The 24,452-nt window shown below is 56.9% G+C and overlaps 1 protein-coding gene and 1 long non-coding RNA gene across 3 annotated transcripts; one reads left to right on the top strand and one right to left on the bottom strand.

The window, feature by feature from the left end:
• Window positions 1-2,607: 2,607 nt before the first annotated feature.
• LOC117285601 lies at window positions 2,608-21,904 on the bottom strand. 2 transcript variants are annotated; one of them, XR_004516680.1, is made up of 3 exons: window positions 21,842-21,904; window positions 20,759-20,856; window positions 2,608-2,869 (listed from the first exon to the last, which is right to left on the bottom strand). It is a non-coding gene; the product is annotated as an uncharacterized LOC117285601 (long non-coding RNA). The 2 variants fall into 2 exon arrangements; XR_004516681.1 differs by having other exon boundaries at window positions 21,726-21,886.
• Lrrn2 (leucine rich repeat neuronal 2) lies at window positions 7,693-10,690 on the top strand. The gene has a single exon (XM_010613026.3). The coding sequence runs from the start codon at window positions 7,913-7,915 to the stop codon at window positions 10,046-10,048; it is 2,136 nt and encodes a 711-aa protein (XP_010611328.1). The 5' UTR covers window positions 7,693-7,912; the 3' UTR covers window positions 10,049-10,690.
• Window positions 21,905-24,452: the final 2,548 nt, after the last annotated feature.

Genomic DNA, 24,452 nt, shown 5'->3' with positions numbered 1-24,452 from the left:
AGGCAGGTCTCTCCCCACCCACAGTCGGAGACTCTGAGAGGGAGTGTTCAGCACCACTTGCCGTTCCAGGGCTTTAACCCCTAACCTCAGCTCCCAGCGAGGCAGGTGGGGTCCGCAAGGGAGCCTGAGGCAGCCCCAGAAGGGTGGAGCCAGTGACCATAGGGGCCAAGGCAGCCGTGCAAGGTGGAGAAGCAGGGGAGGGATCGGGGTGTGTGCCCAGGAGGACATGCCCCGGGACGGCGACAGTTGGCCAGGAGGGTCTGCCCGGACACAGCCCACCTCCTCTGCACTGGGTCCCCCAGGGTCTGAGCTCGCAGACAGCCCGCCCTGCTGACCTTGCCGTTCTTCCCCTCCCCTTCCTCTCCACGCCTCCTCCAGATGTTCTGTGAGCGCCAGTGTTCCCACCTGTTGGAGGAGCTGGCAGCCTGCAGGGGCTCCCGCCCTGAGGGGCTCACAGTCTGCGGGGAAGGCAGCTGGCAAACACCAGGCTGCAATGGGGGAGGCCGGGCACCATGGGAGCCTGGGAGGGGTGACGGCGGTCAGAGGCTGTTTCCCTGAGGACGGGCAGAAGCCCGGGCAGCAAGAGCAGGTGGGCCTGGCCTGGAGCCACTCCCCACGCCTGGTGGGCTGCTCAGCTTTGCCGAAACCAGTTTTGGTATGGAGCAGTCAAACAGAAATGACCGCATGCTACCTGCTGGTGCCCTCCAGCCTAACAAAGGGGTAACGAGGCAGGCTCCCCTCCAGACCTGGTGCTTCCCACCCTCTGCTGGGGTCAGCTGGGAGCCCTGGCAAGGCAGAATCCTGCCTGGCAACAGACCCTTCCTGCCCAGATCCAGGAAAGGGTTTCGCTGGAACCCTGACCCCTGGCATTCCAGAGAGGAGGGAGGCTAGGCTGTCTCCCCACCTCCCCATTGCGCCCCCCGGGAGTCAGGCGAGCTGTGGCACAGAAGCACAGAAATACCTCACCCCGTGAAAGACTATTGGGGTCCATGCCCCGTCCCCCACGTGCCGGCTGTGGGCCCTCGTCAGGCCCCTCGGTGTCCTGAGCTTCAGTTTCTGCCTCCCACAGCTGTTGGGAGGACAGAGGAGGTGGATAAAGTGATGAACGATAGGAATCCCGGCACACGGGAGCCCCAAGCCATGCCTCGCCTTTTAGCTAGACTTTGCCTTATGTCCTCATCTGAGGGCCTCTGCGTGAGTTGAAAGGCCCTCGGCACAAGAATCGCTCAGTACTGTGATCTGAGAGCCTTTTTAGCTATAGCCCAAGGCATACCATGTATCTTGCATCAGGTCCCTGTACACAATTGTGTGTGTCTGTGTGTGTGTGTGTGTGTGTGTGTGTGTGTGTGTGTGTGTGTAAAATAGAGAAACTTCTCAATACAGCTCTTAGAGCCCAGTGTGATGCTACACCTGTGCCTGTGATCCCAGCACCCTGGGAGGCTGAGACAGGAGGATGGTGAATTTAAGCCCATCCTGGACAACTTAGTGAGACTCTGAATCCCAAAAAAAAAAAAGAGTGTTGGGAAGCTGGGAATGTAGCTCATAGTGAAGGCCCTGGTCTCAACCCTCAGTATCAGAAAAACAAAAACAAACTTAGTCTGGGTACCTACTGTGTACTCTGACATCTTCCATTCTGTCTTCTTACAAATGCAGATTGTACTTGTAGCCAATCAGTGGGCTGTGTTCGACCTTCACAGCTGGGCCCGCCCCCTGCAGGCTCTGGGTACCCAGACATTGTACCAAGCCCTGCTTTTCCTGCACAGCTCACAGCTCGGCTGGGCAGATGCGCAGCCCATGAGCATGGCGCTGTGGCCTGGTCAGCCAGTCCCTGGGCAGCTGTGGACGTAACGACCCATCTCTCGGGAGTCTGGGAAATGCATCGTGGAGGAGGTGGCCTCTGGAGTGGGTTTTGTGGCTAACGAGGAGTTTGATGGTTGAAATTGGGAAAGGCATTGCTGGCGGGGGTGGGGGCCTGAGATGTGAAGGGAGCAGCAAGCCTGGCTGAGCGGCCTGTGACGTGTCGGGGAGGAGAGGGTCTCCCCAGGGTGAGTGGGAGAGCCTGACAGAGCCATTGTCAGGGCCGAGACCAGGAATGAGAAGAGAAAGTACATGAGTGTTTGGGGTGGGAGCGGCAGACCAAGCCGGTGAGTTCCAGTCTCGGCCCTGCTGAGTGGAGGTACCAAACCGACAGGGGCCGCAGAAGGCAGAGCAGGTCTTGGGGAGGAGATGCTGGCTTCAGGACAGATCGAGGAGCTCCGGGACTGCCACGGCAGGGAGGTCTGGGACGGGTGAGAGCGCGGGACTGGGCCCTGCCTCCCCAGCCACCTCCCCTCTGTCCCCTTGCCCAGTGCCTCAGAAGCTTAGGTGCACGGGGGCCAGGAAGTCGCCAGGCCATCTCCCCAGCTTGTGGTGACACTGTTCACCCCGGCCAAGGGGGACCAGCCGGAGCTGGGGTCCTAAGGCCTAGAGCGGTTTCCAGGCCTAGGAACCCTAGAAGGAGGAAGAACGCCCATTCTCTCCCTGGAGACTGCTGGTCCCTCGTGAGACCGAGAAGTTAGGGCCACTCTGAAGCAGGAGGATGAATTCAGTGAGTTTTAAGATTTTTAATGCCAGAGTCACTTAATCCCAAAGACCCGATCTCAAGCTGTGATGGAAAAGGAAGGGGAATTCTGGGTTTTGAAGATAAAACTGACGATGATGGGAGGCCAGCGTGGACAGGAGCCACGTATGGACTGGGAAGAGGCAGTTGGAACCTTCTGGAGAGCGGGGATCCGTTTCAAAGATTCGAGTGGTGGTTGCGCGGGTGTCCACGTGTGGGATTGGTGTCCTCTGTGCACACTCCCATGTGTGTCTCACACCTCCACGTTTCCTAAAATATTGCAAAAGGTGAGGGGAGAAGGCCGTGGCAGCCGAGGCCACAAGGATGGGGGAAATGCAGACGCTTCGTACCCCTAACGTCCTGCGGCTCTCACAGCGATCCCCCCCCATTTCCTGGCCCCGGCGTTTGAGGCTCCTAAGGGTGAGTGCATTGGCCCAGGTCACACAAGCAGTGGCAGAGCAAGGCTCAGACCCGGATCGCCAAGCCCAGGCTCCTTCTGCTCCACCATCCCTCCTTCGCATAAGTTATTTATGGAATTCAGGCTCTGGGAGAAACACTGAGGTCTCCACCAACTCCAGGCTTCTGCTTGTGTGAGATTAAACTTGAGGTGGGAGCGAGGGGCCTGCTCACCTCCCAGGAGGGGCTGCAGGCCGAGGGTACCGAGGGTGGCTTCTGCTTCTCCTCATGCATCCTTCCCGCCCAGTGCTCACCTGCTGCCGAGCAGGCCTGAGTTTATCCACGCTGCCCTCAATTCTGCGGCCCGTCTGTCTCCGCAGCTCCGGGAGGGGGACCTGGCACTGCAGCCACCAAGGCCAAGCAATCCATCACCCTCCGCATCCTCCCTCTGGACCCTCTGCTCCTTGGGGCTGGGCAGGATGCCAGGAGGGAAGGAGCGGGAAAAGCGAGGAGGAGGAGGCAGGGAGACTCTGCCTGCACAATGGCTGCCATGCTTCCGTCTCAGGCAGGCAGGAGCCCCAGGGCTGTGCCAGAGACGGCACCAGAAACAAGGCTCCAGCTCCCAGACTCTTCCTTACATGTTGCCAAGGGCTTAACAGGAAGTGCAGGAGGAGGTAATTCTACCCTTCCTGCTAGACCCAGAGATGCTGCCTAGAGGAGGGAGTCCATCAGGGTTTGCAGAGCTGCTCTTTCAAGAGAATAACCTTCCAGCCCTGTGTCCCGGCCTGCGGATCCACCATGCGGTCTCCTCGCCAGCCGATCACGGCAGTGGAGCATGGCCCGAGGTCTGGGAGCAGCTGCTGGCTGTTGTCCCTGTGGCTCCAGCCCCACCTGCACTCACACAGGAAGTGCCCTGCCCCCACTGTCTCCCGAGGGCATCCGAGCCAGGAGCCAAGCCCCGCAGGTGGCAGTCGGGGTAGACCTGCTAAGGACCCAGGGAGATTTGCACCCAAGGCAGGTCCTCCAGATGCTCTCTTCCTGCAGAGACTGGGCTGGAGGGGCGTCTTATGGAGCTGGAGACCCTGGGCTCCAATCCCGACCCCTCTGCACAGAAGCTGTGCAACCTCCGACCTGTCACTTAACCTTCTGAGTGTCGGTCGCCTCCCGAGCAAAATAAGACTAAACAGCCCCTTCTTGGCTTGCGCATCTGACTGTAGTATATGTGCGTTCTCCGTGTTTTATTATGTAGCCCATCCCCAAGTCCCAGTCCTTGCTAGGTCCCACACTTGGTGCTCTGGGGGTCCCTGCAGCAAGGAGCTCTCGGTCCAGCTGGGGGAAGGGGCACACAGTAGTCTGAACTCCTGATTACCCAGGAGATTAGAGTGAGAACACAGTTCGCTTCCTCTGCAGCTTCCCAGTAGAAATTGCTAATGGGCCTGCCTGAGTGGGTGTGCGCAAGACAGTGGCGGATGTGGGAGGGCAGTTGTGTGCCCCAGCACGGGGAGGGCTCTGTGCTCCAGCAAGGGAGGACTCATCCAGGCCTGCGCCACACCTTTGGGTCAGGGTCCTAGGTAAAGATGAGCTCTCAGCCGCACTGTGTCTCTCTGGACCCCAGAGACCAGCCCTGGGCTCCTGCCCCGCCACTAAGGACCAGGAGAAGGGCACCAGGGCTGGAGTTTTTGAGTTCAAGTGGTTTCTTGGGAACTCTGCACCGACTTGGCACTTAGAATAAAAGTGGAGGAGGGGAGAGGGCGGTGTGGGCTCAGGGAGGGTGTGAAGGTCAGGGTTGTGTGCTCAGGCAGAGCTCTCCTCCTCCTCTCCACCTGTGAGCTGTCCTGGGCTGTCCTTGTCATTTTGCCGTTTGGGCCCTGCCTGCCCAGCAGACGTGGCACTCTGTGGAGGCGGGGACCTGCTGTCTATCTCTGCTCCCAGCCCCCAGCTACCTGGGCGACAGTGCCACTTACCAGTCGGTGGGTTCAGTGGAGCTTAGTGAGCCCTAGGACCCAATATCTACTGTCCCCAACCATGGGAGATGCCAGAACTGGAAGGAAACTAAGAATTTTTGAGCTCTATGTGCAACGCATTCAGCCCATTTAATTCTAATGAGTCTTACTTTATACATAAGGAAACAGAAGCTCAGAGAGGCATAAAAGTCTTCCCAGGCAGGCTAGCAAGTGGTAGAGCGAGCTCTGAGTCCTGATCCGTTTGGGGCTGGGCCTGCTGTCTCATGCCAAGTCTAGATGAGAGTCAGTGGCCTCTGGTGTGTGAGCGTGGCAGGACCACAGGCCTTGGATCCAGTTCTGTGACAGGAACCTCTCGGGGTCCCTACTTCTTGTCTACCCCCATGTACACCACCCAATTCCCTCCCCCTCCGCACCCCCAGTCACTGGCTTGGAAGGCTTCGTTCCCCAGGCTTTCCCTTGCACACATGTGCAGGCAGGCGTTCGTGCGTGCATGTGTGCATGCGTGTTTGTTTACCCTGAGGTGTGCGTGTCTGCGTACACACCCCTACGCAAACCTATGCGCCTTTCAAGCCACGGCTACTTTTCCCACCTTCCGAAATAGCTGCCAAGGAAAGCAGGAAGCAGACACAGGCCCGCTGCTCTCCTGCTGCTCTGCTCTCCCTCATCCTGGAAGCACCACAAGGTGCCGTGGAGCCCCTCCAGCCAGCAGAGGGGCCTCTGAGACACGGCTGTAAGCGTTCTCAGCTCCTTGGTAAGGAGTCCTCGCTCCAAGGAGCAGGAATGGGCACCCCAGGTCTCCAGGGGCCCAGGGCAGGCTGGGCCAGGCCTGGGACGGAGAAGGAAGGAGGAGAAGGCACAGCCGGTTGCTTTTTGTCCACTGCTGCAGACATCTATATGACTTGGCCAAGTCCTTGGCCGCTTCAGGACCCAGGGAGTGAGTGCTGTGCTGTAGCCAGTGATGAGGAATAAAGGGAACGAGATGCTCAGAGTCTCTGAAGGGAGTCCTGGCCAAAAGTAGGTCCTCGGTAAGTGCGTGTGCACTGTTTGATAACTGCAGCTGAAAATCTGCCTGGAATCTGACCTCCATCCAAGAGCCAGGCCTGGTCTGAGGCAGGAGCCCAAAGTTTGGCCTTTTTCATTTCCATCTTTGGTTCTAGGCCAAGGCAGGCCCTGCTTCTGGGTGGCCTGGCCCTGAGGACTAAGAGAGAAGCTGGGTTGCTGAGATTCCAGATGGGGGGTGGCAGGGCCTCCTCCTGGACGAGCATGAGTCCTACAATAAACCCTTGGGGTGCGCCCAACCTGTGCCACAGGTTCAGCAATAAGCAAGGCAAGCCGTAGCTCAGTGGTGGCAAGCCTGGGGCACATGTGCCACAGCAGGCAGGCAGAGCCCTCCTGGCACGGGAGCCAAGTCACCCCAGCATCGCCCCAGCCACTGAGCATCCGATAACAGTGCACACAGGGGCAGTGTTGGCACTGGCCAATACATGGGTGGGTTTTGGTTTGCAGTTTGGGCACTCAGGCTCTAAAAGGTTCACTGTCAGTGCTCTATCCTGCGCCGCTTTCACCTCAAAGAGGTCAGAGCTGTGACCACAGGGAGCATGGGCACCATTGGCCTCAAACCAGCCCCCTGGCCTCCAGGGTCTGGGGGTTGCCGAACTTGGGTCTTGAAGAATAAGGGAGATGTCTAGGGGACAATGAGGAGGAGACGAGCGAGGGCAGATTGACAGGGGACAGAACTTGAAGTCTGAGCGCTGTGAGCAAGAGCAGTGGAACCAAAAGCCAGCAGTGACCGGGTCGGCCACAGAGGGTCTCCTGTGGGGCTGAGGGGCTCAGAACCAGGATCGGAAGACCCCGCTTCCCTTCCTGGCAGCCCTGGCAAGTGGCTGGGAAAGGGAAAGCCCCCCACCTAGGAAGGCCTAGGCAGATCCGGGGGTCAGCGCCCCACTTCCCCAGCCTGTGCTGATGCGGGGCCTGGTCTGCTGTCTTTCAACTCGAGTCCTGGGTAGCCCCTTTTACATTTTGTTTGGTTTGGTCTTTCCCAGCTCTGTAACCAAGGCTGGCCTTAAACTCAGTGTCCTCCTACCTCAACCTCCCGAGTAGCTGAGACTATAGGCGTTCACCACTGCACTGTCCCACATTTGAAATTTTTTTTTGTTTGTTTGGTACCAGGAATCAAACTCAGGACCTTGCACTTGCCAGGCAGGCGTGGCACCACTGAGCTCTATCCCCGCCCTCATCCCACATTTTAGAAGCTGCATTTGTTGGCACCATCTCCCTTCCCACCAGAGGGATGCCTAGAAACTACCACTGTATCTTCCATCTACCCAGTGAGCCAGGGAGGGGGAACAAAGAGCCTGGGAAGGTGAGAGAATCTATTCCTCATCTCTCTGGCTCAGAAGGTCTCCGAAGATGACCACGATTCTAGCTCATCCATGCCGCTTACACGCACACCCATACACACCCACCCCCCACATGCACACACACACGCGCACGCACGCACACATACGCACGCCTTCCTTGAGTTAATCTCAGGGCCCGTCCCTAAAGATTCATAGTCACTTGCGCAGGCTGTAGAAAAAGGCACGAGAGCCTTAAGGAGTGTAGGGCAGAACCCAAGAGGCCTGCAGCCTCTGCTGCTCCTTTGGCTCCTTGAGTGGAACCAGGGAGGGCTGGATTCTGCTTGCCGCCCTCACCTTCGTTCTCCATCCTCTCCTTCCAGGGCTGCCCCTGATGGGCTGTGGCGAGGAGGGAGCCGGCCAGGCCCTGGAGCATGAGGATGAGAAGCCACACCCAGGAGGGCAGCAAGCGGCGCCTGCCCAGCCTCGCCTAGAATGACTGCCCTGGGAGGGTGGCTCCCTGGGCCCCGGCAGGGCTGCTGATCCTCAGCCTGCAGAACCCAAGAGCAGGACACCGGGCTCTTCCTGTGGATGCGCTCCTGCCCTGCGGCTGCACCATGAGGCTCCTCGTGGCCCCTCTCCTGCTAGTGTGGGTGGCTGGTGCCTCCGCTGCTGTGCCCGTGGTGCCCTGGCGTGTGCCCTGCCCACATCAGTGCGCCTGCCAGATCCGGCCCTGGTATACACCCCGCTCGTCCTACCGCGAGGCCGCCACGGTGGACTGCAATGACCTGTTCCTGACGGCGGTGCCCTCCGCACTCCCTGCAGGGACACAGACCCTGCTGCTGCAGAGCAACAGCATCGTGCGTGTGGACCAGAGCGAGCTTGCCTACCTGGCCAACCTCACGGAGCTGGACCTGTCTCAGAACAGCTTCTCAGATGCCCGGGACTGCGACTTCCGGGCCCTGCCGCAGCTGCTGAGCCTGCACCTGGAGGAGAACCAGCTGACCCGGCTGGAGGACCGCAGCTTCGCGGGGCTGGCCGGGCTGCAGGAGCTCTATCTCAACCACAACCAGCTCTACCGCATTGCCCCCCGGGCCTTCGAGGGCCTTGGCAACCTGCTGCGTCTGCACCTCAACTCCAACCTGCTGAGGGCCATCGACAGCCGCTGGTTCGAGATGCTGCCCAACCTGGAGATCCTCATGATTGGCGGCAACAAGGTGGACGCCATCCTGGACATGAACTTCCGGCCCCTGGCCAACCTGCGCAGCCTGGTGCTGGCGGGCATGAGCCTGCAGGAGATCTCAGACTATGCCTTGGAGGGGCTGCAGAGCCTGGAGAGCCTCTCCTTCTATGACAACCAGCTAGCCCGGGTGCCCAGGCGGGCCCTGGAGCAGGTGCCCGGGCTCAAGTTTCTAGACCTGAACAAGAACCCACTGCAGCGGGTGGGCCCGGGGGATTTTGCCAACATGCTGCACCTCAAGGAGCTGGGGCTGAACAACATGGAGGAGCTGGTCTCCATTGACAAGTTCGCCCTGGTTAACCTCCCCGAGCTGACCAAGCTGGATGTCACCAACAATCCACGGCTGTCCTTCGTGCACCCCCACGCCTTCCGCCACCTGCCCCAGCTGGAGACCCTCATGCTCAACAACAATGCTCTCAGTGCCTTGCACCAGCAGACAGTGGAGGCCCTGCCCAACCTGCAGGAGGTGGGGCTCCACGGCAACCCCATCCGCTGCGACTGCGTCATCCGGTGGGCCAACGCCACGGGTACCCGTGTCCGCTTCATCGAGCCACAGTCCACCATGTGCGCCGAGCCCCCTGACCTCCAGCGCCACCCGGTCCGAGAGGTGTCCTTCCGGGAGATGACAGACCACTGCCTGCCCCTCATCTCCCCCCGCAGCTTCCCCCCGAGCCTCCAGGTGGCCAGCGGAGAGACTGTGGCACTGCACTGCCGGGCGCTGGCTGAGCCAGAGCCGGAGATCTACTGGGTCACTCCAGCCGGGGTGCGACTGGCACCTGCCCACACAGGCAGGCGGTACCGGGTGTACCCCGAGGGGACCCTGGAGCTTCGAAGGGTGACCGCGGAAGAGGCAGGGCTGTACACCTGTGTGGCCCAGAACCTGGTGGGGGCTGACACCAAGACGGTCAGTGTGCTGGTCGGCAGGGCTCCGCGGCAGCCAGGCAGGGACAAGGGACGGGCACTGAAGCTGCAGGCGCAGGAGACTCATCCCCATCGCATCCTGCTCTCTTGGGTCCCCCTACCCAACACAGTGTCCACCAAACTCACCTGGTCTAGCACCTCTGCCCTCCGGGGCCAGGGGTCACCTGCTCTGGCTCGCCTGCCCCGGGGAACCCACAGCTACAACGTTACCCGCCTCCGACCGGCCACAGAGTACTGGGCCTGCCTGCAAGTGGCCTTTGCTGATGCCCACACCGAGTTGGCTTGTGCATGGGCCAGGACTAAAGAGGCCACTCCTTGTCACAGAGCCCTAGGGGACCGGCCTGGGCTCATAGCCATCCTGGCTCTCGCTGTCCTCCTGCTGGCAGCTGGGCTTGCAGCCTACCTCCGCCTGGGCCAGCCCCGGCAGCGGGTGGGTGGGCAGCCTCTCTTTCCAGGCTGGGCTTTCTGGGGCTGGAGCGCCCCCTCTGTCCGGGTAGTGTCTGCACCCCTTGTTCTGCCCTGGAATCCGGGGAGGAAGCTGTCCAGATCAGAGGGGGAGACACTGTTACCACCACTGTCTCGAAATTCCTGAAGCTCAGCCAGTTCTCGGCAGCAGAGAAATAACTAGGACTACTTTTCACCAAAGGGGAAGCGATCTGGGCTAAATCCCCTTCCAGGAAAGTGGCTGGACCTGTGTGCTTGAGGCAGGGCAGCTGAACCATGACAGATGGGGCTCTGTGGCTCAGGGGTCGCTCCTGTGGCCTCCAGAAAGTTCCTCTTACCTGTGGGGGTCCTCTGCTGCCATTCTGAGGATGTCTCCGAGGCACAGAAGGACTCTGGTTGTGTACACACCTAGAGGCTGCTTAGGCACTGGGCTTCTGCTCGGTTGTCTCCTGCCTGTGCCCCAGGCCCTCGGCCCGCAGGATGCACCTGTTTCCTCTTCCTCTCTCTGTACAGTCTCAGTTGCTTGCTCACTACCCTCCCGGGCAAGGGCTGAGGAGGCCTCGCCTTCCCATCTCAGGGGTGCCCCCCAAAGCAAGAGTGGCCCCTGCTGGATCTGAAGGACATCCAGGGAGAGGGATGCCCTGGGTGCCTCATCTCTGAAGCCTGGGCTCTTTGGGATTGACTTTCTATAGGCAATTTTGTACCTTTGTGGAGAAACGTGTCACCCCAACCCAATTCACTCTTTTCTCCTGTTTTGTAAAAAATAAAAATAAACAATAATAACAACAACAGTCAGAGGGGAAAGGGAAGAGTCCTTTCCATACTGAGTCTGAGGAAAGAGCTCTCTGCTTTGGGGTTGTTTCAAAGCCTGGAGGGGACAGAGGGGCTGAGGCCTGGGCTGTGCTGAGGGTGAGAAGAGAGGGGTGTGGTAGTGTTGCCTTTTTGGTTTGGGTTCTGGTCCCTGGGTCTGTTCAGCCCCTGAGAGCCTCCAGAGCCCAGAGCAGGGGAGCTGGGGGAGGAGGGTTAGAGAGCAGGAGGCGCTGGTGATGACCAGCAGGAAGGGAGGGAGGGAGAGCAACAGAGGGTGGGACAAAAGGGGAGACAAGCCCAGAGATGGAGCAGGAGCGGAAATTTCCATCAGCAAACATGGTCACCCTTTCTCCTCTCTGATAAGCAATTAACATGCCGGTGCACAGAAGCACTTCCCGGCCTATTTCTAATTAAACAGACCCAAGAGGCAGAGACATGCAGAGAATTGCAACTCATCCAGACAGCAAGAACTTTGGCTCTCTGGGGCACGAGGTGGGCATGGGGGCCAGAGGATTTGAGGAGGGGCAGACTCTGGGACAGGGAAATCTCTGCATTCATCTTTCCCTTCCGATTTGGTATAATTCGCATTGAGTCTGGTTTGCTGCAGCTGTGTGTTTCTTTAACTCACTTCTGAGATCCGAACATGAAGAGGAACATCTGTTGGAAAACCCACAGAGCCAAGGGCAGAGGGTGCAGGCCAACTGAGGGGCAACGTCAGAGCCGGAAGCCACTGGGCAACTGCGCTCTGCTTCTGAGATAAACTGGGGAAAGGTATGGGTTTCTGAACCCGGCAAGAAGCCACACTGAGGGCCCGGGAGCGTCTCCCTGTGTCACAGAACACACACAGCAGCCTTGTTGGAAGCAGACCTGAGCCGCCAGCAAGACTGCAAAATATACACTGGAGGATGCCAGACCGGGGAAAGATCAAGGACCCACGGGCCCAGGATGAGACCGCTCACCGGAGCCGGGGGCGGCAGGTTTAGGTGGAGGTTTAGAAGCCTCCTTCCTCCTGGGCAGGGCGTCTCACACTCTGACCTGCAACAGACCTCCTGTAGGGCTTGTTCAGCATAGACGGCTGGGCACATAAGTGTGTCCCACACGCGCACACACACACACACACACACACACACACACAGACCTTCTGATATGGAGGAGCCGGTTGGGCCTGAGAATGTGCATTTCTAAGAGGTGTTTAGGTGGCGCTGACCCTGCTAGACTGGAGACAACACTTTGTCACGCCAGCCCAGCCCTGGCTTCTTGGTAGACAGCAGGAGAATGGGGGAAGGGCTGGAGGATGGACCCTGCGCTTCTCCCATGTTAGTGACCCACGCCCTAAAGCCAGTGAGCCCCTCTGTGGATGCTTCCCAGGAAATGGGACCTTTGGTGGCAGAAGGGGACAGAGATGCTTTCTGTAGTCACATGCCCATTCCCTCTCCTCTGCACACCTCCGGGCAGCAACTCCTAGTGCTGCTCAGGTGCTTTCTGGATGAGTTTGGGGCTGGGCAGTGCTGCTGACTGACTGGAGCCGGCCTGTGGAGCTGGCAGGGTCCGCACTGGGCACAGAAAGCTGGGCGGATTCACCCCTTTCCGCTTCTTTCTGGGGACTGATCAGCAGTTGTTGCCTTTCTTGGCTGACCCATGTGATGTGGAGAATGAAGTTTCTGTGCCCTGAAACGCTCCGGCAGCACCAACCCCACAGCCTCCCGCTCAGCCTCCTAAAGAGCCCCAGGCTGGGTCGGCGCAGTAGAAAGTGAGACCAGCAGATCTAGAGACCAAGGCCTTAGGTCTCCCCAGCCCAAACCTGGAAGATCACTACGTTTGGAAGGTGGGCAGGCAAGTGTCTGGGTCCCCAGGACCCTTTGCTCCTCTGATCTCCCCTGTTTCCGTCGGACGCCTGCCTATGGCCCTGCTGGGAAGTCACCGGCCTCATGGGGCCACCCTGGCTCCCAGGTCCTGACCCCACTGCTCTGCCTCAGCTACCAGCGGTCCTCAAAAATGAATCTCTTCTTCCAGGGCAAAGGTCATGGGGACTTTTTTCTGTCTCTTAACTGAACCCCAGGTCCCAGCTTGTGGGCTCCCCCCAGGGAACTAAGTGAGGTAAGATGGGGTGAGGAAGAGAAAGCCTCAGGACCTCTTTCTCTGGAGAGCAGGAAGTTGTTTCGGGGACAGCTGGCCAGGGAGAGGGAGCAAGAGGCCCTCCGGGGCTGCTATGTTCTGAAAGAGGTGGGACTGAGCAGCCTCCCCTGGGCAAGGCACTCGGCCAGGTGCAGCTCCACCAGGAGGGGCCACGGTGGCCTCACCACCCTGACTCGGCCTGATGTCTATGAACACAGCCCATGCGGCCTTCACAGTCAACTTTCACTCTGGACCAAGGCCGAGTCGGGTTTGTAACATGCCAAGTACAGTAGGCCTGGCCTCTCTTATACATTAAGATTGCTGTCTTTTCTTAAATCCTAAATAGAAAACAAGATTTGCTTCTATTTAAGCCTTTTTTTTTTTCCTGAAATACTACAGACTAAACCCTGAAACACTCTACTACTGAGCTATATTTTCAGCTTTTTTTTTTTTTTTCATTAGAAAATAAGATCTTACTAAGTTTCCCAGGCTGGCCTTGAACTTGCAATCCTCCTGCCTCAGCCTCCCCAGTTGCTGGGATCACAAGTGCGCACCACTGTGACCTTCTTTTTCTGTTTGGATCTTAAGCTGCTACTTAGGGCCTGTCTTTTACATCTACTGAGATGATTTCAGGACTGAACATATTCGTTTTCCCTCCCTCGTGATGCCACTTGGACATTCCATCCTGCCTTCTGCATTTCTCTCCACGGCTCAGACCGACCTGGGCTGGGAGACAGCTCTGTGACTGCCCGCTGCAGCCTTCCCCGCAGCCTTCCCTCGTCCATGAATCAACACATCTGGCTGCTCGGTTACTGCAAACCACCTAAATATTCCCTCTTGCAGCTCATGTTTCTGCATCTCATCCACTGGGCTGTCCAGGCAGGCTTTGCAGAGTGCTGTGACAAAACGAGGGGTTAATGAGTGTGGCATTCCTGGGAACTCAGATGCATCGCTGTGTCACAGAGGGATGAGACTGGCTGGTCTAGTGCAGGTGACCAACTGGGACTTTCCTGGTCCTAGCACTGAAAGTCCCATGTTCAAGAACCTTCTCAGTCCTGGGGAAACGGGTGGGTGGTGATGCTGGGAAAGTAGCTCTCTGAGGACACCCAAGCCTCCTTCCTCCCTCCTGTGCCAGCAACAAATATCTAAAGAACACAACTAGAAACAAGGGATACAGACAAGAATTGCTGAGCCCGAGGGCCTTGCATTTTAGTGAGAGGAGAAAGTTGATGAGGAGGAGAAATTAGTAAAAATATGCAATATGTTGGATCATAATAAGTGCTATGAGAGAAAAGTCAGGCAGAGGAACCTAAATAGGGTGGTCACCAATGGACTCGTTGAGCAGACTTGAGGAGACCACCAAGCACTTCCTATCTGGGGAAGGGTGGTCGAGACAGTAAGGGCGAAGGCCAAGGGCAAGGAGATGGCTGCGCTGGGACTGGAGAGGCAGAGGGAAGAGCAGCCTCGTGGTCAGAGCAGTAGCAGCCCCATTGGGCCTTGTAGGCCCCTGTAAGGACTCTGGCTCTGCCTTCCGGGAAGAGGGGAGCCACTGGGATGTGAGGGGTGCTGGGTAGATATGGCATGAAATCCATCTGGCTGCTAGATGGAGAAGGCAGCCCAAAGATTTGGGGTGCACAAGGGCAAAAGTGGAGCAACTGGTTCTCAAAGTTCTTCTAGCACTTTTCTGGGGCTGGACACTAAACACACTCTGTATTTTCTGAGTCCATCTTTTCCCTACTTTTGCAAACGGAAGCCAAAAAGTATTCATTCAATAGCTTCTCGCCCATCGCCATGTCTCCAAAGTTTGCACTGACCCAAGTTCTGCCTTCTCGCCTGGAAGATCTGCAGTGCATCAGGAATGGCTCTAATTGGCCTCGAGTCCACCTGAGTTAAATTTGTTGCCAAAGCACGTCATTCCCAGGAACATAGCTGTGACAGAAGGGAGTCACTGTCGTGCCCTTCTGCCAGCGATGCAATGCCACGGCTGGCCCAGGCACGACGTCTACCTCCCCTCCAGGTGATTTTTACCAAAGGCAACTTGCAGGCTCCTTTGTCTAACACAGGCTCAGCGCCCACCGTGCGCTGGCCACCGCAGCAGATTCCATTGTTTCACTCACTGCCACCTCAGAAAGTAGATACCACGATCCCCATGGGACAGATTTAAATATTGGAGCCCAGAAAGGTTAAATGATGCCAAGTTTACACAGCTGGAAGGCGGCACAGCCAAGATTCAAACACTGTCTGATTCCAAGTGCTCAGTCGTTAACCTGTCTGCTTTACCATATTCAAATTCATATACTTAAAAAGTGTGTCAAAAATTTTTGAGGACATTAGAACTTCTAGATATGCGCATTAGAGAGCTCCCTGTGCAGCCACTTTTATTTTTAGAGACTGGCCTCTTTTTAAACAAATCCTCGGGATAATTTGCAACTTCATGGTCAGGACCGGGACTAAAACCTCTTCAGTGCTATAACCGGAAGAACCACAGCTGGCGGCTCTGTTTCTCAAAGTTTCGAAACCGCTTTGGCACAAGTCTGACCGTGCACCCTTCACCTTTTCGTTCCCTGGATTCCACCAACTCTAAACTGCTGTAGCGGCTTCCCCTGGAGGTTCGGATCACCCTGCTCACAGCTCAGTCCTTCTTTTTGGTCGGAATTAAGACCCTTATCAGCTTTTACCCCTGGGCTTCACTTGCTTTGGGCCACAGGCGTCAGCCAGCAGATCAGGAGCCAGACACAGCGGACACAGCACACCAGGCAGGTGTCCCCATCACCCGGCTCCCAACGGCTAGGGAAGGTGGCCTGTCTCACCCTCACCCCACAGAGCCCTCCAGGGCCAGGGTCCCTTGCTGGCCTCCCTGTCAGAGTCTGTGCCCACCACCTCCTCCACCACTGCTGCAACAGCCCTGTGCTCCTTGAAGCTCCCTTTTCTGCAGTCCCCAAAGGGCCCAGAGCACCTCTGTCTTTGTAGAAATTTCCAGTCATCACAGCTCCCTGTTCCCACTGTCAGCACTGGGCACACAAAAAGTGTTAGGAGATCGCACATGTCAAAATATAATCCCCCGCTCCCCGCCATTTTATATCTTACTTCCGGGTTCTTCCCCGACTGAGTCCTTTCTCCCGCCGAAATTGTAAAAGCGCGAAACTAGAGCTTCTGCAAGGCGCGAAATTCAAAAGGCAACCTGGCTTGCTATAGGATAATAAAGACCGCTTCTCTCAAGGAAAGATCTTCCGTTGCCTGCCCTATAAATATCCCAGCACTTCCTCTTATATCTCTCTCTCTCTCCTCTCTCTCTCTCCTCTCTCTCTCCTCTCTCTCTCCTCTCTCTCTCTCCTCCCTCTCTCTCTCTCTCTCTCTCTCTCTCTGCCTTCCTGCCTCCCGCTCGACCCCCTACAATAAAGATCTCCTGTCGGACCTCTCGGTGCGTGAGTGGCATAATTGGGCAAGGGGCACCCAAAGGGGGCTCGAGACCCCTTTCAAAAAGTGCCCAGGGTGCCTTCCCTCAGGACATCTTAGAGCTCTTGTTTGAAAATGGTGGCTTCCTCAGCAACAAGATAATGCTAAGGAATTATTATTCCTCTTGTTGCCATCCTCAGGAATCAAAGAGGGCCAGGATGTCAGCCTGTGAGGCGGAAAGAAAGAAGCCAAGCTCAACCTATGTGATGAGAATAATATGTAGAGGAGGCTGAGGCAGGAGGATCACAAATTCAAGACCAGCCTGGGAAAGTTGGCAACTTAGCAAGACTCTGCTCAAAATTTTTTTAAAAAAAAGGAAAAGGGCTGGTAGAGTGGCTTAGTGTGAAGGCCCTGGCTTCAATCCCCAGTGCCAGACACACACATAAAAAGAATGATGGATGGTCTGCTGTAGCAGATGACTGAGCTCACTGGTAAAAATACTTTGTCATTTATTCCTAGTACTGTCTCAGTGACTTAGGTTGAACAGGTTATTATTACCCCCATAAAGGACTGGAAAATTGAAATAACTTACCTAAGGTCACACAGTAAGAGGAGAGCTAGGACTTGAACTCAGGGCCTCTCATCCCAATTCCCATGCTCTGTTCACTTGGAGCCCTGCCTTCTACACAAAGAACAAGGACATGGGTGGGCACACTCCGCTCAGGGGTGCGAGAGCGGACAGAATCAGGCAGTCAGCAGTAAGTGCAGAGGACGAGAAGGACACAGTTTTGCTTATACTGATGAGGATGACAGGAGCTGGGCACGCGGCGGGCACAGGAACAAGAGCCGGGCCGGGGGTTTGGCTCAGTGGTTTAATTGCCTGCCTCACAAGCACAAGGTCCAGAGTTCAATCTCCCATACCAAAAAAAAGGGAACAAAGCCGGGTGAGGTGGGGCACCCCTGTAATCCCAGCACTCGGGAGGCTGAGGCAGGAGGATCGCTGTGAGTTTGAGACCAGCCTGGGCTACACAGTGAGTTCCAGGTCAGTCTGAACTACATAGTGAGGCACTTTCAAAAGAAAAAAAAAGAGCCAACAGGTGATCCTGGGGTACCTGGGGGCGAATCAACCAAAGCAGAGGATCCACGGCTAACGAATACACACCTCGCTGTTCCAGAGCTCAAAGGCCACGTGTTTGGTGAAATCCCAACGTCGCCCCTGAAGCCAGCCTCAGAGAGGCTCAGGCCCCGGGCTTTCTAAGCCCAGGCATCATCCTCTCCACTCTCTTTACAGGGAGGGGTGGAGCGGGGACCGGAACCAGATTGGGGCAGGACCGGAAGAAGAGCTAAAGGGAGTCAGTGGACGGCCATCCTGCCCAGGGTCTCCATTAGAGCCAGGGGGCCACAGGCAGAGAGTTCTGGGCTCGTGTGAGTCGCTGACTGATCTCTGTGTGTAGGTTTATGTCAAAGTTTCTGGAGAGAGGGCACCTTGGATTTAATAAGATTCAGAAACGGATCCAAAACTCAAAAAGGTCAAGAACTAGTACATTAGAAGGTCTGAGAATTAAAGCTGCAGAATGCAGGGCTCCAGTTGAGAGTTGCCAAGGGAAACAGAGCCACCCACAACCATCTGAGGGCCTGTCGGGGAGAATTAGACTGATGAACATCTACCATCTCCGCACTCAAAGGGGATTCGCAGGTACCTGTACAGACACTTCCTTTAAAGTAAGGGAACTGAACCCAGCGTCTTCATTACGAAGCAAGGGCTCCGGTGTCAGCCCTTAACCTTCAGTCACAGGTTCCAGTCACAGCCCAGCAAAACCTACAGCTTCCCGGGACTCTGCCACACTCGGCCACACCAGCTCCATGGGTCCCCCGCGCCCAGAGCCATGTGAGAGCTCCCTCTGCCAGTCACCACCCAACCAGCCAGCGCGCACCCAGGAGTACAGCGAACTCACCTCGAAGCCCCTCTCCCCTTTAGTCTTGGGCAGATCGGACTCACTCATCCTAATTCTCCTTTTTGCTCCTCCTCAGTTCCTCAACTCTCTGCCATGCCCCCAGCCCACGTGTGGGTGCACGAGCCACGGGCACACACACAAACATGCGCTTGCACAAACACACAACTTTGTAAATGTCACAGGCAGCTCTGCTCCAGTCCGCCATTCTACACGCCATCTGCCAGAAGCTATTTTAAGCTCCTAATATAACCATTTTAGAACGATCCCTGGGGTGATCTGGCCTGTGCTCTCACCTGGGCTCCAAATGGAGTTAAACTTTGCTACCATGCAGAGAGGAGGAGAAAGCATTGCCCAAGGGCTAGCGAGGGACCCCAGGGACACCCACAAGTAGTGCAATGCCTCTCTGCTTTGACCAGCGGACCACAGGTTGGAAGGAAGGATGGAGGTCTGGACAGAGGCACGGCTCCTGGATTTGAATCCCTGGCTCTGCTGTTCCCTTGAGCTAATGACTAGATCTCCCCACCTCTCATGAACAGGGGCTCCCGGCACCTCCCTTCGGGTTCTCAGTCTAGCGTTTGCCTCAGAACGAAAGCAAGGGAGGTTAAGACGCCAAGCACAGCCCCAGAGGGGCTCTTCTCTAAGTGCAGAGGGAGGCTTGGAAATTTGCATTTCTAACACAAGTTCCCCAGGGAACTTTGGGTTCAAGGCCCAATCTCTGACAGCCAGGGACCCAACTCCTAAACTTGCTGTGGGGATTACATGAGGAGCTCTGCACAGCATCTGGCACATTCAGCAGTGATCACAACCCTGGCCATGCGCTGGAATCTCCGGGGAGCTTTAGACCATCCCGATGCCCAGCACCACAGGCCAATCAGAGCAACGTCTCTGGAGGAGAGAGACAGACAGACACTTCTTACAGCTCCCAGAAGACTTACATCCACGGGCAAGGTTAAGAGTGACCGGAAGAGCCCAATAAATCAAAAGCTCCTTTATAAATCACCAAGCTGCCCTACCTCTCGGGCCCCTCCTCCTGTCTTCTTCAGCATCCAGAGAGTGGTTGAGGGCCGCACAGAAGGAAAGGAACAAAGCCCCCCCAATTCATTCTCAGCCACAGCCGTGCACCCTGATTCCAAGCTGTGTTATAGCTGTCTCCACGAAAAATCAGCCACACAGATGTCCAAAGTAAAGGAGTCTAATAGCTGGCGACCAAGGAGAGCTTGCGCTCCCGTCTTCCTTGGTACTGATTGAGCAAGGAAGCCCAGGGTCTCACTGTGTGGTGAGACTGACCTGGAACTCACTGTGTAGCCCAGGCTGCTCTCGAACTCACAGCGATCCTCCTGCCTCGGCCTCTCAAGTGCTGGGATTACAGGCATGTGCCACCACGCCCAGCTGAAGCCCCAGTTTTTAAAGGGGTAAACCACACAATAGAATGTCGTGATCTCATCTTTGAGCAAGCACAGGGGTACAAAAGCAGATTGCAAGTTAGATTAAAATCCAATTTTGGGGATCCGGCAGGAAATTCCTATCCTTCTGGTTAAGGCTGCAGTGTAACATGACCTGTCCTTTCTTCTTAACCACAAGGTGAGCTGTGTGCTGGTTAATTACCACTCTGAACAAGCAGTCCAGGGAGGAAAAGGGGTAAAGTTCAGGCTCAGGCTATTGGGGGTGGGTTCTGGTTAACTTGCTTACTTCACTTGGGGTCAGCGATAAGCAAAACTCCCAGTCCTGTCCTCAGGATTTGGTAACACAGAATTTAAAAAGTGCAAAATAATAAACTCTAAGACCTGGAAGAGCTCAGCCCCACTCCTACCCAGCACCAAGCGCCGATGCTCTCCTTCCCACCCGCCCGTCATCGCATCCCAGCTTGAAGACTTCAAGTGACAGACAGCTCGTTGCCCACAAGACGGCCTAACCCGCGTAGCAGTGCTATCTGCTAGATAGAAAACCTTTCTTAAACAAAGGAGACCCCTCCCCGGTACCTCCTGCTCTTCAGCCCCTAAACCCAGGCTCCTGGACTGGGCTCCCAGGGTTCCCCGCCCACTGGCCGTAGGGAGAGAAAACAAGGGACAAGTGCAGGGCACTTTCGGAACCACCAAGGGGAGAGACAGGCAGCAGGCGAGCATTTCCTCTCTGCTTCTCCCAGGCACAACACAATTTCCACTCTAACACCCGCCCCTCCCTTCTGCTTGGCCTTTTCTTGCTTCCTGCTCCCCCTAGGAAGGGAGTGCTTTGGATTTCCTTCTCCCACCCCAGCCTCTGCTTTGCTGTTTTACTATTATTATCATCATCTGATTTATTTTCTTTTATTGTTATTTTTAATTGTGGCTTAAAAGAACCACATAGCAACATGTATCATCTGAGCCACCTCTAAGTGTTCCGGTGTAAAAGTGTAAGTCAGTCTCCAGAACACCTTTCAACTTGCAAAACTAAAACCCCTTAAACAACTCCCCATTCCAGCTCCAGGGAGCTGTCCTCCCGCTACTGTGTCTCTAAATTTGCCTGGTCTTGTATATCAGGACGGGAAGCTTGTCCTTTTGATCTCACATAGCACAAGGTCCTCAGGTTCATCCACGTGGTCCCACCTCTCAGAAGGCCCTTCCTTTTCAAGGCTGCATAATATTCCACATCTTGTTCTTCATCATCATCTGTCAGCATCTGGGTTGCTCCCACCTCCTGACCCCTACAAATAAGGTTTCTGTGAACTTTCGTGTATGGACACTTTTTCAAGACTCTGCCTTTGGTTCAGGGTGTATACCCAGGAACAAAATTGCTAGTACTTGTGGTAATTATGCTGCAGTTCCCTGAAGAACAGCTTTCAGTTTCCCCTGGTAGCTGTGTGGTTTTTCATTCCCACAGCAGCACCCAGGGGTTCGGATCGCGAGCATCCCTGAGAAGCAGAGTCTCTCCGCTCCTCTCAGCTAAATGAGACCCAGGGCCACGGGTGGGTTGGGCACGCCGGTCCGGCCCTTCCCAGCCTTCCCTTCAGCGCCCGCTCCAGTTCCTGGTGGATCTGAGGCAATAATCTACCCCGGAGTCCACCCACCAGCCGGCCTGGAGGCGCAAAGAAAACTCTGGGGCCTCCGAGACAGAGTAACCAAGGCGAGCGCGGCTCTGCTGCAGGAGCGCCCTGGTGAGGCAGGAGCGGGCAGTCTCCGTCTCAGTCTCGCTGCCACCGTGGCCCGGGCGCAGGACGGGGCGGTGAAAGTGGGGCTGCACTGGGGAACAGGGAGGAAGGCCACCGCCGCCCGCCCCCGAGCCCCGCCTTTCTGTGGGCGCTCCGCAGCCAAAAGGCTCGGGAAGCTCAAGCTGGTTCTCGCACTTCACCCTCCCTGCTTGAGTCGTCAGTGGCTCCCTGCTGCCCTCACACTCAAATCCCAGCTCCCGGGGTGCAGCGACGGCCCCTCCCTCCGGGGCCCCGCCGACACGTCCAGTGTGTCCCTCTGCCGGACGCCAGCCTCACCGAAGTGCCACACGCGCTCCCTCGGCTGGGCCTTTGCGCACAGCGCCCTGGCCCCGGAACATTCTGGCCTACACCTACATCGCGCTCACCCTCATCTGCCAGCTTCTACTCGCCCTCGGGTCTCGGCCTGGGGTCACCTCCCCCGGGAAGCCTCCCCTGACTCCTCCTGAGTCGGGAGCTCTCCCGGCCCCACCACAAGGTTTACCTGGTCTGCCCTCTGCGGTTCCGAAATACAAGGTAACAGGCCACGCCCCTCCCTGGTGCCCAGGACTCCGCCTACTTTGGTGCCGCTTTTTGAGGAATGAATGAATGGGGGACACGTGAAGGCCAATGGAGGCTGAAGGGAGGGGTTGGGCGCTCAACTCCCGCCTCCCTCCCACCCACAGAAGCGGGGAGCGCTGGGACTTGTAACCACATCAACTTAGAAAGTGGCCTTTTCCCTTGCCTTTTGGTCCTTAGAGCCTCCCCAAAATCATGCGTCAATAAGGCACAAAGCGGACAGGGGCCTCACAAACGGGGCACCAGCCCTTCAGCCCCTTTGGAGGAAAACTGCTCCAAAGCTCTGGACTCCCGCTGTCTTTGAATTTAGGACTTTCCCCTGCCCTGCGCTCCTGGCCTCCGACCACAGTCACACCCACAATCAACCCTCGCCCCTCCGTGCTCACCACCCACCCGTCCCTCCGCCTCCCCTGCGTGGAGACTGCCTGACCCAGGCCTCCCTGGGAGCTGGCGGCCCAGGAGACAGATCAGTGCTGTATCTCTCCAGCAAGCCAGCCAGGCTCTAATTGGCCGCTCCTGGCTCCCGGAGGAGTGTGGGCCTTAGCAAGACAAAAATCTCCGCTCTATCATCCCAAACCCTTTCTGCAGCTGATAAACAGCAGGTTTCTGGACCGGGAATATTCCGGGGGGGAAAAGCGATGACTAGGGGGCACAGGTGTGCCAGCACAAGCTGGCTCACATTCTGGGAACACAGCCTATTAGGGAACTTCATGTGAAGACCGTTGTCGTTACTGCTCTAACCGAACACAGCTCACAGAGCTGTGGGAAGCCAGCCATGGCCCACTGGCTTTTTGAAAGACAACATTTGTTCCTTTTTAAGGACTGCACGTGTTAAACTTGTTTTGACCCTGCACGGGAGAAACTCGGACAGCCCCGAGGGCCGGGCGAGGGGCGTGGGAGGCGGGCGAGGCGCGCTGGGACCGCTGGGACCGCTGTGCAGAGTGCGAGCGTCCCGGGCCGCGTGGACCAGGTGTTGAGGCCCGTGTGAACTCTCGTTCCCGTGGAGCGGGTGTTGAGGTTACTATGGTGATCCTAGCCCATAATAGTTCGGCCTTTCCCTTTAAAAGGCCGGTGCTTGCCGGCAATAAACGTCGCCTTGATCAGACTCTTGTCTTGGCGTCCTTCCTTTCTCTCTGCCCCATCTCCACCCCGCTGCTCTTTCAGGTTTGAGGCACTGCGGGACAGTGCTCTGCGTCGCCGGTTCGCGACACAGAGCCACCCAGGTTTCCTTATCCGTCCTTGCTCTGTGCCATCCCGGACAGGCAGGAGGGTTGGGTGGGGACTTTACACATATAGCACTGCTATTTATTATGTGTTTCCTGTGAGGCTCAATACACATTACGTTCACTCCTCCCAGCGGTACCAGAAAAAAAGACAGCTGTTATTTTTTAACCGAAAGCAGGGAACAAATTCAACCCTTTAGTACTTATTATTCAGCGTCACGTTCCCGTTGCTGGGACGGGCACCTGACACCGACACCGGCAATTTCAAAAAAGAGGTTTGTTTTGGCTCATGGTGGGGGGGATTCAGTCCATGGTCCGCTGGCTCCCTTCATGGCAGAAGGGCCTGGCAGGGGAAGGCTGCCCGACTCACGCGACCAGGTGGCCAGGGCAGAAGGGAAGAGTGAGGACAAGAACGTAGCCTCCCAGGTCACGCACCAGTGACCCACTGGCAACAGCCTCTATCTCACACACAGACCCCTACCACGAGGACTTGGAACCGGGTGGGCCAATGGTCACACCTGACAAACCTACAGGGCACATCATTGTCACACGGAGCCACAGTTCACAGAGGGCTCACTCACACCAGGTGCTTGGACGCGAAAGACATGAGCCGCCATGACAGTCCTAACAACCCTCTGCTCGGGCGGAGAGTCCTGACCACGCGGGAAGAGGCTGAGGTCTAGAAAGCGCGTGGGGTTTCTGAGCCACGCCCTTCCTCCCTCTGACTCAAAGTCTGGCCTTTTCCACAGCCAACCAAGGACAGAGCAGAGTGCGAGCTGTGGGCGCCCCTGTCCCGCGCCCGGGGGAGAGGGCCCGCTGGGATGGTTGGAGCAGAGATCCCAGAGGGGGAGCTGTGCTTCAGGTCAGGACTCACAACTCAGATGCCAACCAGCGTGCGAGAGCCAAGCCACCGGCCCACGGCTCTGCACCAGGGCAGCCTTCCTCTCCACAGGTGGCAGATGGGGACAAACAAAGCTCACAGAGGTTAGGTGAGTTACCCACGGTCACGCAGCCGAGACTCGTGCAGCCCTCGTCCTGCTGCCGTCCTGTCAACAAAGAAGAAAGTGTTTTTCCAGTGATGGGAGACACCGGGCTGCCGAGTGCGAAGCTTAGAAGCACACGTGCGAGTGATGAGAGGGAGCACGGGTCTTCCCGCCCCTCCGTCCGTGAGAGGCCCGGCAGGGGGCGTTCTGAGGGTGACAGCTCGCAGACCGCAAGGCCATGCGGGGCTGGACTGCACACAGGGCAGTGTTCCTCTTCCTGCACACACTTCGGCTCCCTCCTTCTCCCCACGACCCCCCCCCCCTTTCCCCT

The sequence above is a fragment of the Fukomys damarensis genome, unplaced genomic scaffold (genome assembly GCF_012274545.1).
Source record: "Fukomys damarensis isolate Sample0158 unplaced genomic scaffold, DMR_v1.0_HiC HiC_scaffold_11, whole genome shotgun sequence".
Lineage (NCBI taxonomy): Eukaryota > Metazoa > Chordata > Mammalia > Rodentia > Bathyergidae > Fukomys > Fukomys damarensis.
The sequence above is the reverse complement of the archived record's forward strand: the minus strand, read 5'-3'. Positions and strand labels throughout refer to the sequence as shown.

What these genes read in the sequence shown, in the direction of transcription:
- Lrrn2 (XM_010613026.3), top strand. Translation starts at nt 7,913, where the DNA reads ATGAGGCTCCTCGTGGCCCCTCTCCTGCTAGTGTGGGTGGCTGGTGCC.